Raw genomic sequence first — 17,289 nt, 5'->3', positions numbered from 1 at the left:
GTTAAGTTTCCATTGTCAAGGTATCTTTTATTAATATTTTGAGTACCTGAAATTGTGTCAGTTCCTGACAAGTCTTGAATAGACTAATGTGAAAGTTAATAAAATTTCTTAACAGCATTCTCCTGATATCTAAATGACTTTTTTAATTATCTACATATAAAATATGATCTAGCCGATACATGTAAATATCTAACATTTTTAGCCTGTATAAAAACAGTCACTACTGTTACTACTGAGCAAAACCTTACCAAGCTAGCATGTAAGAGTGGTCTCAGAGATATTGGAATATCTCTGTACTATAAATTAGGCAAATTGCTTAAGACTAAGTTTTATGTGTAACTACTACTGAATAAATTTTGAAACTTGGAATGGAAACTTTAAACTTGAAATTACAAATTTTCAAACAGATCTGTTTTATGCTTAAGATGCAATAAGTGACTAGGTACAAAGTATTCTGATGCTTGGTTGGAGTGGACCAGTAACATTGGTAACTTAATGATATTTTTTCAATGAATGGCCTGAATTAAGTGTAAGTAAGCTAAAGTGATCCGTATCTTAATTGCCTTGAAATTAAATGAACACCAAAATATCTGCAGTTGTGTTTTATTTATTTTTAATCTATATATTTATATAAGTATATTGTAAAACCATTTCAAAATTACACTGGTATGTGAATGTGACATTGTTCAAGAGAAATACACTAATTTACAATTAACAAGTGGCATAATTATTTTCTTTGGGCTTCTTCAGTTTCTGAACTGATGTTAAAAACAGCTTTCTACCGTGGTGCTCATGTTCTCTTTGCTCCCTATTTGTCTTCTAAGTTTGCTAAAACAGAATAAAACCATATCAAAATGATGTAAATAGTCCAGATATTTGATATTTAATAAGCCCTGCAATTGTGACAAGAATAGTTACAGTGATACCCTACCAGGGCTACCGCTGCCAGTGATGGCTCAGGGGTTACTTACCTAGGTTTTAATATTTACCTAATTAAAACAATGGATTGTTTTATTCTAGTTAAATTCAGTAGTATAGGTACCTACTAACAGCTCGTTTTGGTAAAAAGTACTCAAGTGCAAATGCCTTAACCTTTACATTTATTTAGCTATGACATCTTCATGTTTAAGTTGAATATATATGTAGCAGATCTGCTCCTAAGCATACCAAAGGTTAAGAATGCGAGCGCTCGCCTTTTGCGTCCACCTTTTACTAAGCATACAAACCTTTATTTTAATTCAATATATTGATATATTTTTCGATTGTACCTACCTAAATATGTCTAATTAGCTTTTGAAGGTTGCATAAAGGAGCATTTGTATTGCATTTTATCGTGATGTATCTTTAATATTGAATTCCAACCGAGAAATCTGATAATACATTAAAATCCAGCTACCTGCGGAAGCAATGATTTGATTCAAACATTATTTTCTCCAGCATAGTCCGTTTGCAAATAGGTATTTTTTGATCTCGTTTATCATATTGATTGACATCGTTTTTACTCCAGTTTAAATTGTCCCTCTCATAATAATAACAATTTCCAAATGCTTCAATAAACCGCGAGCGGCAATTTTAGTTGACGTACGAAGAGCGCGCTCAGCGGAAAAAAATATGTTTCGGTTCGATGTACATTGCTGCTTTTCTTAGCGCAATACTGCTATGTGAGTGTTGCCATACTTCAGTTTGCTTTACATTGCTACTGACAGACTTTGCTTGACAGACCGCACGCGCTAGGCGTTACTGTGCAGTCAGTGTCACTCCTCGTTACCGTTCTGTTTTGCGTGTAGGGTACTAAATATATATTATGTGAGAACGTTCCTGACCAAGTAAAGGTTAGATGCCACGTGCTCATGTAAATTAACGAGGTTTGGCGGACGATTAATCACTGTCTGTATCTCTTTCAAAAAAAAAGGTTATTAAACAGAGATGTATATAGGCCTTTATGAATTGCTGGGAAGATTTTCTAGTGTAAATCAAGAATCACCTCGCGTTTAGTAACTTGCACCTTTCAGGTCCTGGGGGCCTACCGCGAAAACCGAAATTCGCAAATTGCGGGGTTCTTTCTCTTTTACTCTAACTAAAACGCAATTAGAGTGACAGAGAAAATTGCCCGCAATTCACAAACTTCGATTTTCGCGGTTATAGCCCTACCGTGACAAACGAAAATCTAAATTTCTCGAATAGACAAGAGTGATACAGATAACGAAATCGCAATTTTTGTTTTTCGCGATAGGCCCTCTGGTCTTCCAGTGCCGTGTGTAGAGTAGGGAATGCAATCAGTAAATATTTAATATGAGAAATACCGGTAATTTAGCGAGTTTCCACTAATTTCTAGAGTCAGACCAAACTAAGTTAGCAGTGATTTTGATAGCCCATACGGTGCAAGTGTTAAGTAAAAGGGTAAAAGTAATGATTTCATAGAAGTTTGACGTTTAAAGTAACACTTGCAGTGCCTGGTCTATTAAAAACTTATCTTTACTTAATGTAGTCGTTATCTTTTATCTATTTTTCAATTTGTCTGTATATTATTTATGTCTTTTTCCTTCATGTCTGTTACCTTTAGTGATTTTTCTCACTTGATGGTCTCATTGGAAGATCAGCGCTGGAAGCCACCAGCAACATGCTGAGATTAGGCCATTTCGTGACACTTTACACATTATACTTTCTTTGTTTTTATTATATTATGTAATGTAATGTTTACGAATAAAAAATATATTATTCTATTTTAAATTCGTTGCCAAATTGTCTTGGTCTGACTCTACATTTTTTTACTAGATTGCATTGCCTAATCGTGTGTACATGGTTTTATTGTGGTTCACGCTTTGTCTATGACCGTTATGCTGTTAACTTCAAGTGACATTCATTTCATCTCATTTCAATGAATTCAATGTCTCATTGTCATTTTGTACTACACGATTTCCAATCTCTATGTACATGTAACTGTTTAATGTACAAATGGTTTTGCGTAGTTTATATTGTTCAAAAGCAAACTAACGATACATTTACAATGTGTCTATAAATATTGAGTTGTAATTTACTTTTCATAAGTGAAAGTTGCTTGAGGTAACGTTATAAAAGTAATTAACATTTTGCACATTTTTGTCCAGCGCGCAACAATGGCTTGTGTACAGAATTCAGTCCAGGCGGACTCTGAGAGGGAAGAAGGAGAGATAGTAGATGAATTAGATGAGCTTTCGGACATATCCTCGGAGGAAGAGTTTCTGCTTCGACAGAGGTTGCATATGCTTGAGAAGTATAACAATGTCCTTGAACGCAAGAATGCGAAGCGTACGAGCATCACAGGGCCTGGTAAGTAACTTGTTTATGACAAATTGTAATTCTCCTTTTGATGCTCAGTTTATACAAGTTTGTAGAGTACTTTCCACTTGTGTGTACTGAACTCATTAGTGGAAGTACAAGTGAATACATACCAGTTATGTTTGTTAACCAATATGCACTGCCTGTAAGTATTAACTTATTTGTTGCACCACAAAAGTGAACTGTGGTGTGGATGTACAATTAGGGACATTCACGGTGAACCAGTTCAGAATTTTTTTGCCTCAATCCTTATGAGCGAGCTAAACTCTGCCTCCCATAGAGATAACCAATTACGATGCATTTAGAATTCTATACCTTAATAATGAAAAGGGTAAAAGCAGGGTAACCGGACAAACAATAGGTAGTAAGGACAGTTTATTAGGTGTTGTTGTTTAGGCTAAACTTCGCCTCCCCATAAAGATAACCAATTAGGATGCGTTTAGGATTCCTTATCTTAGTTTGCAAATGCCGGCCGTCACAAAGAAAATGGATGACAATAAGCTTTACCTTAAGCTTTAAGAAGAAGAAGATGGGGTGGCAAAGTGTGCAAAATGAGAGCCTGTTAGCACACAGGAAAATCTAAAATTTATGTTACAGTACATATGGTGCTACTTTCCCGCACTAGTGCGGGAATGCACTTTTTCCGTGCCCATAACGAAAATTTTGAAGGTCCATATGTACAGTAAAATGTTGTACTATACACATGCAAAAAGGTAATTTGCAACTTGTGTTTTTTAAAACACTTCCTTCGGCCGTCTTTTAATTTACCACCACTTGTTGCGAATTTCCTACTTTCTGCACTTGTATGGTAAATAACTATAAAAGTTTAAGCAGGTCATCAGCCTCGGTGCCCTCAGTATGCTACTGCTTATTTTGCTATTTTGCAGTTCATTATACAATCTATCATATAATTTGCAGTTGTCATGAGTTAACATTTTTTATTGAACAAACTTTTATACTTTTTGCAGCAGTACACATAAATATTAATGTCAGTAAGGGTAATGCAACACAATTTTTATGTGTGACATAGAGTGACTGTTTGACCACACACACACACACACACACACACACACACACACACACACACACACACACACTATTTCAATATTATTTTCATTTGAATCATGTTATACTTTTTTTTGTTTACAAAAATAGCTGACTCATTTTAAAAGGGTTTTGGTTCATTTAAAAATATCGATACTGACAAAGTGCCTACAATAAACTTAAAATATGTATACACATATACAACCTTATTGCTCATATATTAAGGTAGTGTATACATACTTTTGTTTAACTTGTTTGTGTTGTGTTTGTACTGGTGTTTGTCACGAGTGAGGTGCCTAAGGAACATATGGGCATATTTTTATTATCTATTCAATTTTTTTCGTTAGAGATGATAAAATATGACTTATTTTAAGAAATTTTGAGCGAAATAAAAACGATATCCATTGAGTTATGAAAATACTATACATTTTCGTAACTCAATGGAACTTTCGTTCAGAGGAAGATTTTTTAGAACATATGGTGAAACTTTATGGTACAGTCAGCATCAAAAGTAGCGGATCAAATAACGTTTCATAAGTATCTACCATTCTGTAACAGCTTAACAAAAAGTGATGTCTTTAATATAGAACAACTAAGACTGTAAAAGATGTATTTTTGAGCGCAAATTTTAGAAATTGATCTATATTTGGAAAAGTTATCCGGAATATCAAATACTTTTGGCACGTTTTTTCATCCGCTACTTTTGATGCTGACTGTACAATTTTTTTTATCGAAATCTGACTGAATTAAAAATTGATCCAGTTAGTTTTTCTGCAGGAATGCTCCCGGTACTGGGTTTGTAAGGCGAGAACCGGGAATTCCCAGTTCCGGTACTGTATTTGTATAGAAACCAGTACCGGGAGGACTCCCTACTTTACACTTACCTGTTTCAGAGTGTGTTGAAATAATTCAAATGTATCTTTTATGTGTTTAGTTGTATTTCAAACACGTATGTTAGCTTATACAAAAAAATAATGTTCCATATATTTTTCTAGCTTTTTTAGACAACTAACAAATGGTCATGGTCATAAATATTATAAAAATAATTATGTTTCTTTCTTTAAATCACTTTCAGCTAAATATGTTAAATTGCCAAGTTCATTTATTTTATATACCCAAAAGTAATCTAACATTGTTTAGTTCATGAAATTACCTTCGCATTTTAAAATATTTAGATAGAAGTATTATTAAATTATATATACTTATAATTAATTTGCATGCACTACCTCTCTTTGCACTGAGATTATTAAATATAACTTTTAGGTAAAAAAAATAAGGACAATGATGCATTTTTATGTGATCTCTCTGAGATATCTGCCACAGAATTGGAAGAACCGTATATAGTTTCTAAAGATAGCAGGGAACAAAAACATTTAAAATCATATCCCAAACCAAAACGAAGAAAAGACCTATTACCTGACAACAATGTGGCAAAACGGGTACACAGAAGAAAATCTAACAAAACTAAGAAAAGAGCAACATTTCTATCTGAATCAAGCGATGAATCTGACGATGAGTATAGAAATAAAAGACGAAAGTTAGCTGCAGCTGTCAATAAGGGTAATGTAGACAAATCAACTTTGAAAGCAAGGCTTGAAAAAATGCTCTGTGGGTCACAAAACCCTGAGCCTGATAGATTCTTTCCGAATTCACAAACTGAAACTCATCTTGTGTCCATTAATAACGAGATTTCTGTAGAAAAGGTAACTAGCCCAAACGCTTCGAATGAAGTAAAAAAAGATTCTGTGAATGAACAAGTATATGAATCTATAGACTTATGTTCTGATATAGATACTAAAGATAATGGAAATAATGGCAGCGCTATAAGTGTTCTATCAAGCACTGAAAATAACGGCAGTATTTTAAATGTACCGCCAGATAGCCATTTCACCTTGGATTTAGCCCAAGAAACTACTGTTAATGTGAAGAATGTAATAATCAACGAAACTCAAAATACCAGAGATTCAGATGAAGATTTAGAATTACTAAGAGAACACGCTTTAAAAACGAAGGCTGTCAAATCCAACAGTCAAAAGATTGAATCGGAGAAACAAAATACACAGCGAAGCGATGTCGTTGACGAAAAAGATGTTTTGTTGCTGTCAGGGGATGAAGATAGTGATACGGCTGAGCTCCGATTGATTTGTCTAAAATCTGCCTTATTGAAAAAAGCTTTTGAAAGGAAACAAAAACAAAAGTTAAAGAAGAGACTGTCCCAGTCTTTGAATCTGGATGATGAACTTATGAGAGATCAGATAGAATATATGAACCAAATGTTGTCAGATAATAATACTGATATAGAATCAGTTGATATGGATATTGGTTCTGACGGAGATGAGAAAAGTAAAGATTCTCTTACTGAATCTTTAAAACCTACGAATATAGAATATGAAAAAGGAGATGTGGCAGAAAGTAATAAACGGAATAGAATAACGGAATTAATGAATTCTAAGGAGGATGAATTTGAGGAGGACGAGGATCTTTTACGTGCCAAATTATTAACTTCCTTAAGTAAAAACTTGCCTAATCTTGTTCATCCCAATGTTATAAATAGTATCACAGATGATTTACCAAAAAAAGATAGTGAGACTGAAAAACAGGCCAATAATGTACCAGAGGAGAAAAGATTTATAATTAGTCTTGGAAATTCTGATTCGGAGGGCGAACATGAAGCAACAAAAAATTTAACAAAGATGCATATGAAATTGTCAGAACAAGCCGATTTCCAGCAAAAACTTGATATGTTCTTGAAATCTACGCGTATGGAGGTAGAAAAGAGTGTTCTTCCTGATGTCGTCCAACAACCTGTAGTGCCGCCCGTGCCAAAAACTAAGGAAAAATTTGTCCCAAAGGTGAGAGTCGATAGTTTTTAGTATTAGGAAGGATTAAGTGACCATGAACTTATGTGCCTTAAAGTGGGATTGAACCAGCGTCTTCCATCAGTATTTACGGCTCACGCTATAACTCCTGAGCCACCCTGCCACGACAGCAATTGTTCCAGTTCCAACTTTTGCCTTAGCCATTAACCTAACGCTAGCAAGCTATATGCTTTCTCATTTTCTATTCGGATTCGCTTAGGGGTTTTCTATATTTTAGCTCTATAGTTTTATCTTTAATAATATTAAGTATCATAAATTTTATAATCTATATAAAAACGAATGTACATAACAATTTTAAAATTTCAGATTGTAAACCATTTGCCTAAATCGGAACAAATCGAGTACAAGAATTTAGTAAAAAGAATGGCAGAGTTGGAAAAAATTAAAAACGTGAGACAAACGTCGATAAATGTAAATAAAGCAACAATGAAGCCAATGGAAACTTTAAAACCTCATAATTTTGGCACTAGAGAACAGCTTACAAATACCGAATTAGAAGAGCAAATAGCTTTGTCAAGGTATATTTGTCATTTTTAATTATTTAGAATTTTTTACGTCATAGTTTTTTATTTTACATTTATATTTACAGAAAAACTATAGCAGAAGAATCGGCTAAAGTACTTAAACTAAAAGACGAAGCAACCAAATTATCACACAAGTATAAAATTGTATCAACTGAACTTCGTAATATAGCAACTGCTATAACTTTAAATAAAAGGCAACAGAAAGTTGCCCAGATTAAGTTGTCTAAAATAAGAACTCAACATCAACTACTAATAAACAGGTATTTGTACTTTTGAATAAAACCCTGTTTTATTGTTGCCTCTTAGTAAACAAGATTTGTTTGGTGTATGTTTAACTTTTTTTAACTATGTTTCACAGCTCAGCTACTTCCAAACATTCCATACCCAACGGTAATCTAGCACCAAAAGTTCGCGGCCCACAAAAACTTGCAACAACCACGAAGAGACCACAGAAAGAAAATGCCCCAGTTGAGGAACTCAAAACCGTACAATTATACAATCCATCAACACTTAGTGACCTACAGTCAGTTAAAGTGAGCGTGGTCAATGATATAATGGAAGAAACAAACCCTAGATTATCAGTTCAGATAGATGTTACTAATAATAAAAAGACAGTAAAATTGCCCAAAGACCCAGTTAAGAGTACATTTATAGAAAACAATGTAGAATCTAGAATAAATGATGGAAGTATTGATGCCAATGTAGAACTCGTTGACAGAGGCAGGAAAGATGGAAAAGAACTGACTGATAGTAACTGGGGAAGTAAGAATAAACTGAAAGATGATGATTACAAGTCACCGCTCCAAGCATTAGGCTCTGCAAAGTAAGTCGTTTCGATTGATGCACGTCCTATTGTAAAATTTACGTGTAAAAAATTTTGATATTATTATTTTTTTTTTCAAGAAAAATAAGGTAATTTCCATATTTTATTATAAAGATATTATATTGGTGCTACTGTTGAAGATTAGGACAAATTATTTTGTTAGTTTATAGTTCGTTTTTTTAGCATTAAAAAGAAGGTACGCGACCTTGACGGTCTTTTTTTTATTAAAAATCACTTGAAAAATAAGTTACAGCGAATATGTAACAATTATAAATCATATATGATTATCTGCATTCTTTTGCTTTTATAAGTTAAATAAAAAAATAATAATCGGTATTTAATAATATTCAATATAAGATCAACACGTCACGTCAAGATTGTTTACCTTTTTTCTAATGCAAAAAAAAACGAACTATAGTCTGGGCATTTTATGGTCATTATAAGATTTTATATTAAACAGATATATATTATATTGCATTAAATCTAATATTTTCATCTTCAACTTCAGTATGTTTAGTATCGTATATCTGCAAATTGATGTTGCGCTTGTACGATATTCATTGTGACCAAAACTTCTAGTTTTATCTGTAGCAATCAATGAATTAATGTAATAAGTGATTCCTATTTGTTCTATTTAATTTAATTCATTTAACATTATGTCATTTATTTCTTTCGCGTACATAATATGTCCCATAGCATCTTATTCCAGTGTAATAAGAGCGTAGTACCATATTTATGAGACGATTCTTTCGATATATATTTTTGCACTTGACTGTACCTATCCAAAACACATTATGTACACAATCCAGATGGTTTTGCAATTTCGTTGCTATGTTACGTGACTATTCGAATAAACATATTCTCTGACAGACTGTCAAACTGACGCTGAAAGCTTAGTAACTAAATTCTTGGTTTCGTATTTGAAAAAAAAAAAAAGTTTTTTATAGGTATATTTTTTGTTACTGTTGCGTGAAACAATTAGGAATATCTACTCTGAACGCTTAATAACATTGTTTTTGGTCCCCATTAGGTGTATACATAATAGAACAAGAAAATGTGCATGTTTCAATTACCGCTTCCGATATAAATGAGTGGATGGATGCGTACACATCGCTGGACGCGTGCGATGTAAGTATGCAGTTCACCTGTCCACATCCCTTTCTGATGTCTTTATTAACGTAAAAAATTTTCAGCTGGGACCCGAACGCCGTGCTCTGCCGTTTCGAGATCGGGGGCAATTGCAAAGACCCTGATTGCAAATATCTACACCCAAAAATACAGGAACAATGACACTTTCCACAATACTCATGCTGCCACACACTGCCATACTTTACATACATTTACACAAACATTTGTTGATATTGCTGCTGTACTGGACTCTACAGACAATGTGTAAAGTATATGACATATATGTATTATGTATCATGGATTTATTATGTTTCAAATTGCTAACATACACGGGTTATAAAAATATATAATGTGGGACTATTTGCAGTCCGTTTATTTTATGCAATCGTAATAGTTGGAAAAGGCGTTTTATGCAAAAGTTACGAAATATAATTTGCAGCACATGGTGCTACCACCCTAGTGTATTTGAAGGGCCATATGTTCATGTGTATGTATGTAAGGGTCAAACGTACGATACATGTGCAATTAAGTAATTCGCAATTCGTGTCGATTTAAAACACTCCCCTCAGTCGTGTTTTAATTTACCGTCACTAATTTCGTATGATCTAGTTATGTACTTTTCACATACAACGGTACAATTCAATATTTACAACAACAGTTTTTTTTTACAGAATAATGTTATATATGTTATATATATGGCAGAATAGGCATTATGCAAAATTTTATTGTAAAATTAATTAAATTAGTTCCTTGCCGATATAATATTAAAATAAAACTTTATTTAATTATTCCCAACTATTACGATGCTAGAAAATATATAAGTTACAATTTAAAAGTTTATTGTCTACGCATATATTTCCAAATAGACGCAGGGGTCAATCTCATATTTAGTTTTAACTGTTGAATTTATATTATAACTGGCTTTGCCGCCACATAACAAGCTAAAGACTGTGTTATTTGGTTAATATGCATGTAATTGACGTCACCGGACTGTTAACCATACTTATCAAATAATTGAAATCGATAAGCGCTGTTCACATAATGGTGTTACCTTGGCAGTGTTTCATTTTCATGTTTACATTCAATTCTGCGCTTGTCATTTGTTTGTTCAAGACTCATATCAGTTGATTAAATAACTTTTTATACGATTCTAGTTGGTGTTGCTGTCAGATGTCTTCCCACATTGGTAAGTTGCGGTATTTACTAGTCATAGTGAAACGTAGTGGTCTCTCGGACTCTGCTCGCATCCGGCAACGTTTGTGGTAAAATGTATGTTTTAGTTAAGTTTTATTATAAATATTTTGAAATTACGATATTGTACAATGTGAAAAGTATAATAAATTATTATTTTGTAATATCTTTGTTTTATTAATAAATACCATTTAACACTTTGTATGACATTTGTATAAGTTAAATATTGACCTAACACACTAAAGTCGATTTTTCAGTCCCCAATTAAACAGATGGATAAGATTGATTCCATTAATAACACGATTTGTATGTGTCATATAGTCTCAAGCAATTTCCGTCAGTAGAAAAAAAAAAACAAATTTAAAAAATGTGGGCTCGAAGTGTAATCGTGCCATAGACAATTAGAATTTCGCGCCTTTTTCTACTGACAAAGTTGTTTGACCGGCTCTATAACTATTATAAAAAAAATAGGCCCTTTGTGTTTTTGAAGCAATGAACAAGGAAATCTAACGGCGTATTTGTCATTTGAGTTCTTGGCGTTCAAAATTTTTGAAGACCCGTACAGTCAAGTGCAAAAGTATGTATCGAATATATCGTCTCATAAATATGGTACTACGCTCTTATTACACTGGAATAAGATGCTATGGGACATATTTTTGAGTAAGATGTGTACACCCATATTTTTACACTTGACTGTACAAGATATAGGTACCTAGTTTTTTTCCGCATTAGAAAAAAATTAAGTAATCAGAAGCGCTGGTGGCCTAGCGGTAAGAGCGTGCGACTTGCAATCCGGAGGTCGCGGGTTCAAACCCCGGCTCGTACCAATGAGTTTTTCGGAATTTATGTACGAAATATCATTTGATATTTACACATCGTGAGGAAACCGGACTAATCCCAACAAGGCCTAGTTTATCCTCTGGGTTGGAAGGTCAGATGGCAGTCGCTTTCGTAAAAACTAGTGCCTACGCCACATCTTGGGATTAGTTGTCAAGCGGACCCCAGGCTCCCATGAGCCGTGGCAAAATGCCGGGACAACGCGAGGAAGAAGAGAGAAAAAATGTAAGTAATCAATCTTGACGTGTCTTTGTATTGAAAATTATTAAAAAACGTTTTTATTTTAATTAGAGAATGTAAATGATTTATAATTATAACATATTCGCCGTGACTTAGTAATTGTTGTTAAAACGACACTTCAAGATATCTTGTACCTTCTAATGCTAAAAAAACTAAAAACTACAGCTGTAAATTTAAATCAATGATTTTTTTCTGGTAACCAATGACAATGAATGAAACAAAACTGGATCTTACAAATAGACATTTTATTCAGACATTGTAAAGAAAATACAAAGTAAAATATTCTCCACACAAAGAGACATATAGTTACAAATTTATATACGTATATTTTTAGGAATAATTTCAATATAATTACATAAGAATAGAATATTTATGAACGACTGCACAGAAGACGCCACCCTATGTTGTGACGAGAGAATACTGATACAATAGTACAATATTATCCATACTAACAGTAAAAGGTTCATAGACGTGGCAATCTGACCACCAATTTGTCGTTCAACTTAGTGTTTGTTAACACTCGAGTCCTCTACTTTAAGATTCGAGTGTTGTTTTTCATACTCGTATAAGTAATTTACTAATTCATGTCGAAACTCCTGTTCAACCTGTTCTATATCCTAGTCTTTTGTAGAGACTCGAGTCCTTTTTAGAGAACTATTTTTTTTTACAAAAAAAAACAATGGATTCATGGGTTAGGTAATAGGTACATCACATACAATAACGCTTATTTTCTTTACTGTTACTAATATTTAGATAAAGTCTACAGAATTATTGACGAGGAGTCGAGCCTCCGAACAAAGACTCCTTATTCGGAGTCTCGAGTCCTTTTTAGTTGCGCTTGAAGAGACTTAATAAGGGACTCGCCTAAAAGCTTCAGAAGTTTTTTTAAGTGCAGTCTCGTAAAAGACTCGTTTTAAAATTTAGACTCGATAAACTTGAGTTCCTATTAACATTAGTACCACAGCAACATGGTAGTCAGAATCCCAAAAATGGATGAGGGCAAAATTCGACAGTTGAAGTTTGACAAATAGTTACATATTCACTAACTATGGATTAAATACAATCATTTATAATAAAAATAATCTTAACTCTTTTAGTAAAATTCATAAGTACCTATTGGCGTTTCAAAGCTCAAAAATTCGATCCTCCCCATATTTTAATCAGTTTTTGGCAGTATTTCACACGTAACTTATAATTTAAAATTATGGCTATGTTAATCGTTGGATACTGACCATGTAGGTGGTAGAGTCAGACCAAGATAAGCTGGCAGCTCCGACAATGCAAGTGTTACTTTAAACGTCAAAACTTCTATGAAATCACGACGTTTACTTAGCACTTGCACAGGCTGGGCTATCAAAATCGCTGCAAACTTATCTTGGTCTGACTCTAGGAAGAAATTTAAACAGTATTAGGTACCTATTGTAAAATGTAGATATTTTAGTTAAAACTTAGCTTGATGTTTAACCATTTTCTTTTTGCCATACATATCCAAATAAAATCAAAAATTTTTAGCCTTGTCTAAAACTAATCCAAATTTCAAATCGATAGCGTAAGTAGTTCCCAAGACGTACCGAGATATTTAGCAATGTGCCAGACGGACAGAGTCGCACCATAAGGGTCCCTTTTTACCTTATTGGTACGGAACCCTAAAAATGTCATGTAATGCTAATGGCTCCTCTACACGATGGCCCCGCGCTGGACCAGCGAGATAGCTATGCGATGGTTGAGAGCACGCACTATGAGATGGGCCACGTATAGATGCGTACGCACCATCGTTGGCCTTCGACACCGTCACCATCCCGCCGCGCCATAAGCCATCCGACACTACTACCCTCTACACGCTGGCCCATCTTAGTGGTCCCGTATGATGGCACATCGTGTAGAGGAGCCATAATATACATGGTATCTTTAGTATAATCCTCATATGGATTTCATAACAAAGTCAGTAGGTAGCAAAGAGAATTTGAATTAGAGGTGTATTGTCAAAGAAAACTAGCCACAGTAAATTTACTGCCATCTTTCGACACATGATTAAAACTTTTAGAACGAAATTTGACTTTGACCCTTATTCTTTCACAGATATGTGTTACAATATTTGTTATGTATCCAAAAGTGGCGCCATCTAATATGTAGATCAAAGGCCAATAAAGGTATGGTGGCAACGTTTCGAGCGATGGCGCCACAACCTTTAGCGGATGCCCGGTAAGATGGCGCCACTTTTTGATATTTAACACATATTTGTGAAAGATAAGGATCGAAGTCAAATGTCGTTCTAAAAGTTTTAATCATGTATCGAAAGATGGCAGTAAATTAATTGTGGCTACAATATTTAGCTAATTTAGGCGACATTTGCGTTGAATGAATTAATCTAATAAGTGTCAAAACTAAAAAATATAGTACCTACTTACCTACCTACTTCTTGAATAAAAAAAAAACAGAAATAGGGTTGTTCCAGGCATTTTTCAAATTCGACCTTGAATTGTTAGATAAATGTTAACGACAAAGTTTGGTACAGTTATGAATCCAACCAGGCGCCAACTGCGAACATCTAAATTCATACATTGGATTAGGGCATGCATACCGGTATTCTGGAATACCGGAACATCGGACCGATTTTTACGATATTTTAATACTGGAATTTAAAAAGATCAATATCGGAATTTCGGCTTCGGATTTTTTATTGGCATTTTATAAAATAAAGATGACATTACGACGAAAACTGTAAAAATGATGAAAAAGAAGACATCAGGGAGCCGATTTTCGGATTTCAAGCGCTGGATTAAGTTACTCGAAAATCTGGTGAAAACGGCGAAATGCTGAAGTGAGACCAAGATAAGTTGGCAGCGATTTTGATAGCCCAGACGGTGCAATTGTCAAGTAAACGTCACAATTTCATAGAAGTTTGACGTTTAAAATAACACGTGAACTATCAAAGTCGCTGAAAACTTATGTTGGCTTAAATCGACCGGTATATAAACCGTGATTACCTTTTATATTGTTTTTGAGCCCCGACATTTCGACGCAGTTACATGCATCTTGTTCACGGGTAACTGGAGATAGCAGGTGGGTGTTAAAGTTGTGTAGACCGCGCTCGGTCTACCCTCATTCGTGCGCGTCGGCTGCGTTCGCTTTCAACGTTACCACTGGTCGCGTCCACACTTGATGGTCTATTCAAGCACACTACACTCACAGTGTTACTACGCGTGTTTGATTCTGATATCAATGGTTTTTTACACAAACAAATCACAGGATTCCACACATTTGACAATTTAAACCCATCTTCACGATTCAGATTTCTCTATTTATGAATTTCAATGGCTTCTCTTACCAATACCAATCTTGGTATATAGTGGCGTTCTATCGAAATGACCTTTGGATTATGCAACTCGATCCAGTGATTTGTACCCGACTCAAGGGTCTCAAGGAGATGCTGAGCAATAGCCGACTTGCGAACGTCATTGTTCTTGACCGCAGCGATGTATTCTTTGATTCTACAGGCAATAGGCAATTAAGTCTAGTGAAACTAACCGTGAATCATTCAAAACTGTTAAACTTATCTTGGTTTGACTCTATGAAATACGAGCGGTAAACATTGGGAATCTAGTGGTGTAGACCACTCGTTTTCAATTCTAATAATAGAATAGAAATGCCTAGTAGTGGAGATATTTTTAGAGAGATTTATATACATTTTTAAATCGGCCTCCAGCTGCAAACGGAACATTTCCATTATTATTTCACTGATTTTACCTTAAATAGATTTCTAAATGATCATCCGTAATACCGGTATTAATTGCAGAATTCCGATATTGATCGCCAATATCGGATTTTAATACCGGTACCTACCTATGGAGAATCGTCCGATATTGGATGTATGGTATTAAATGGTATCCCTAAAACAGTCCAAGGGCGATATAGATGGGGATATGTAAGACGATTTTAGATGTTCGCGATAGCTTGCTGACTAACTTTCTCTACAGTTAAATTAAAATTAAAAAAAATTAAAAATTATTTATTCAATCAAGAGTAATTTACAGTTATCATATAGTGTATAGTACCTCTTTTTAAGTAAATCTTTACCTGTGTTAAGAGGTACTGCTCTTTTCTTAGATCAACAAAAATCTTAATTGTAAGTAATAAAATCCAATGAAACAATAAATTATTACAAAAATATTATATCTTGAAATAATATTAAACCATGAGTTTGGTGTACCTGTGTTTGATATATGTCCTTTCTTTTTCGTATTATTGAGTGTATATAATGTATGTAAGTTTATTCAAATTCAGCAATGTTTAGTAGTACGTTTTCGATATTTTGGTAAGTCATCTTTTTTATCCAGTCCATTATACATTTTTTGCATTTATTATAAGGTAAGTGGTAAATATTTATTTGTCTATTGATGAAGTTATACAATTTTGCAGACCTGGTGGAGAATTGTCTACTCGCAAAGGTAGTGTTAATAGACGTAGTTGGTATAATATTATCTTTTCTTCTTCTATTTTGTACAATGGAATTAAAGTGCATAGATTTGTGCAGTCTTAGGGTGGTAAATAGAATATATAGTTTTCTAACAGATAAAACGTCGGATAGCTTATACAGATCTGTGGTAGGGTATCTAAAAGGCTTGAAGTGAATTACTTTTAATAGAAATCTTTGGGCTCGTTCAAGTTCTAGAAATTTCATTTTTGTGGCACCTCCCCAAACTGGTATGCAATAAGTAAGAATAGATTGGGCTAGGGTTAAATACATCTGTTTCAGTAAGTTTTTGGAGGCTATGTGTCTCAGGTTTTTAAAGATCCAAATTAATTTTCTGGTACGGGACATTATTAGTTCAGTGTGGAGGTGCCAGGTCAGACGTTGGTCAACTAAAATACCAAGATATTTAGTACTATCTACCTTCGAAATAGAAGGACAGGAACAATTTTGTGGATTAATGCATGAATGGATTTTGATTCTGAAATCGTTACTTGGTTGAGTCCTTTTATTGTTTGTGAAACAGATATAATTGGTTTTAGAAGTATTAAGTGTAAGTAAACGAGAGTTAAGCCAGTGGGCAACTTTGGATAGATCCTGTTCGGCATATTTATTAACATCTGTCCATGTTTCTCCAGAGAAAACAATAGCGGTATCATCTGCGTAGGAAACAATATGACCATTTTTTATTTTCATGTCACAGAGTCCGTTTATATAAATAAGGAATAAGGTTGGTCCAAGAACACTACCTTGTGGCACGCCAAATGTTATATTGGATTCATCACTGATGTGGTTTCCTATTTTAACTCTTTGTGTGCGGTTTTGGAGATAATT

At 34.1% G+C, this 17,289-nt stretch overlaps 1 protein-coding gene across 5 annotated transcripts; it reads left to right on the top strand.

Annotated features, from left to right (window-relative positions):
- Positions 1 to 2,879: 2,879 nt before the first annotated feature.
- On the top strand, positions 2,880 to 11,071 carry LOC133517324 (uncharacterized). 5 transcript variants are annotated; one of them, XM_061850588.1, is made up of 7 exons: positions 2,880 to 3,309; positions 5,626 to 7,214; positions 7,548 to 7,759; positions 7,831 to 8,025; positions 8,124 to 8,588; positions 9,619 to 9,716; positions 10,871 to 11,071. In XM_061850588.1, the coding sequence occupies exons 1-6, from the start codon at positions 3,117 to 3,119 to the stop codon at positions 9,677 to 9,679; spliced, it is 2,715 nt and encodes a 904-aa protein (XP_061706572.1). In that variant the 5' UTR covers positions 2,880 to 3,116; the 3' UTR covers positions 9,680 to 9,716; positions 10,871 to 11,071. The 5 variants fall into 5 exon arrangements, 4 of the variants coding, with proteins under 4 accessions (XP_061706572.1, XP_061706571.1, XP_061706570.1 ...); XM_061850587.1 differs by having other exon boundaries at positions 9,782 to 11,071; XR_009799359.1 differs by lacking the exon at positions 9,619 to 9,716 and adding an exon at positions 9,782 to 9,980 and having other exon boundaries at positions 2,884 to 3,309.
- Positions 11,072 to 17,289: the final 6,218 nt, after the last annotated feature.

Source organism: Cydia pomonella, chromosome 4, assembly GCF_033807575.1.
Source record: "Cydia pomonella isolate Wapato2018A chromosome 4, ilCydPomo1, whole genome shotgun sequence".
Classification (NCBI taxonomy): domain Eukaryota; kingdom Metazoa; phylum Arthropoda; class Insecta; order Lepidoptera; family Tortricidae; genus Cydia; species Cydia pomonella.
Note: the sequence above shows the minus strand (reverse complement) of the source record. Positions and strands in the feature narration are given on the sequence as shown.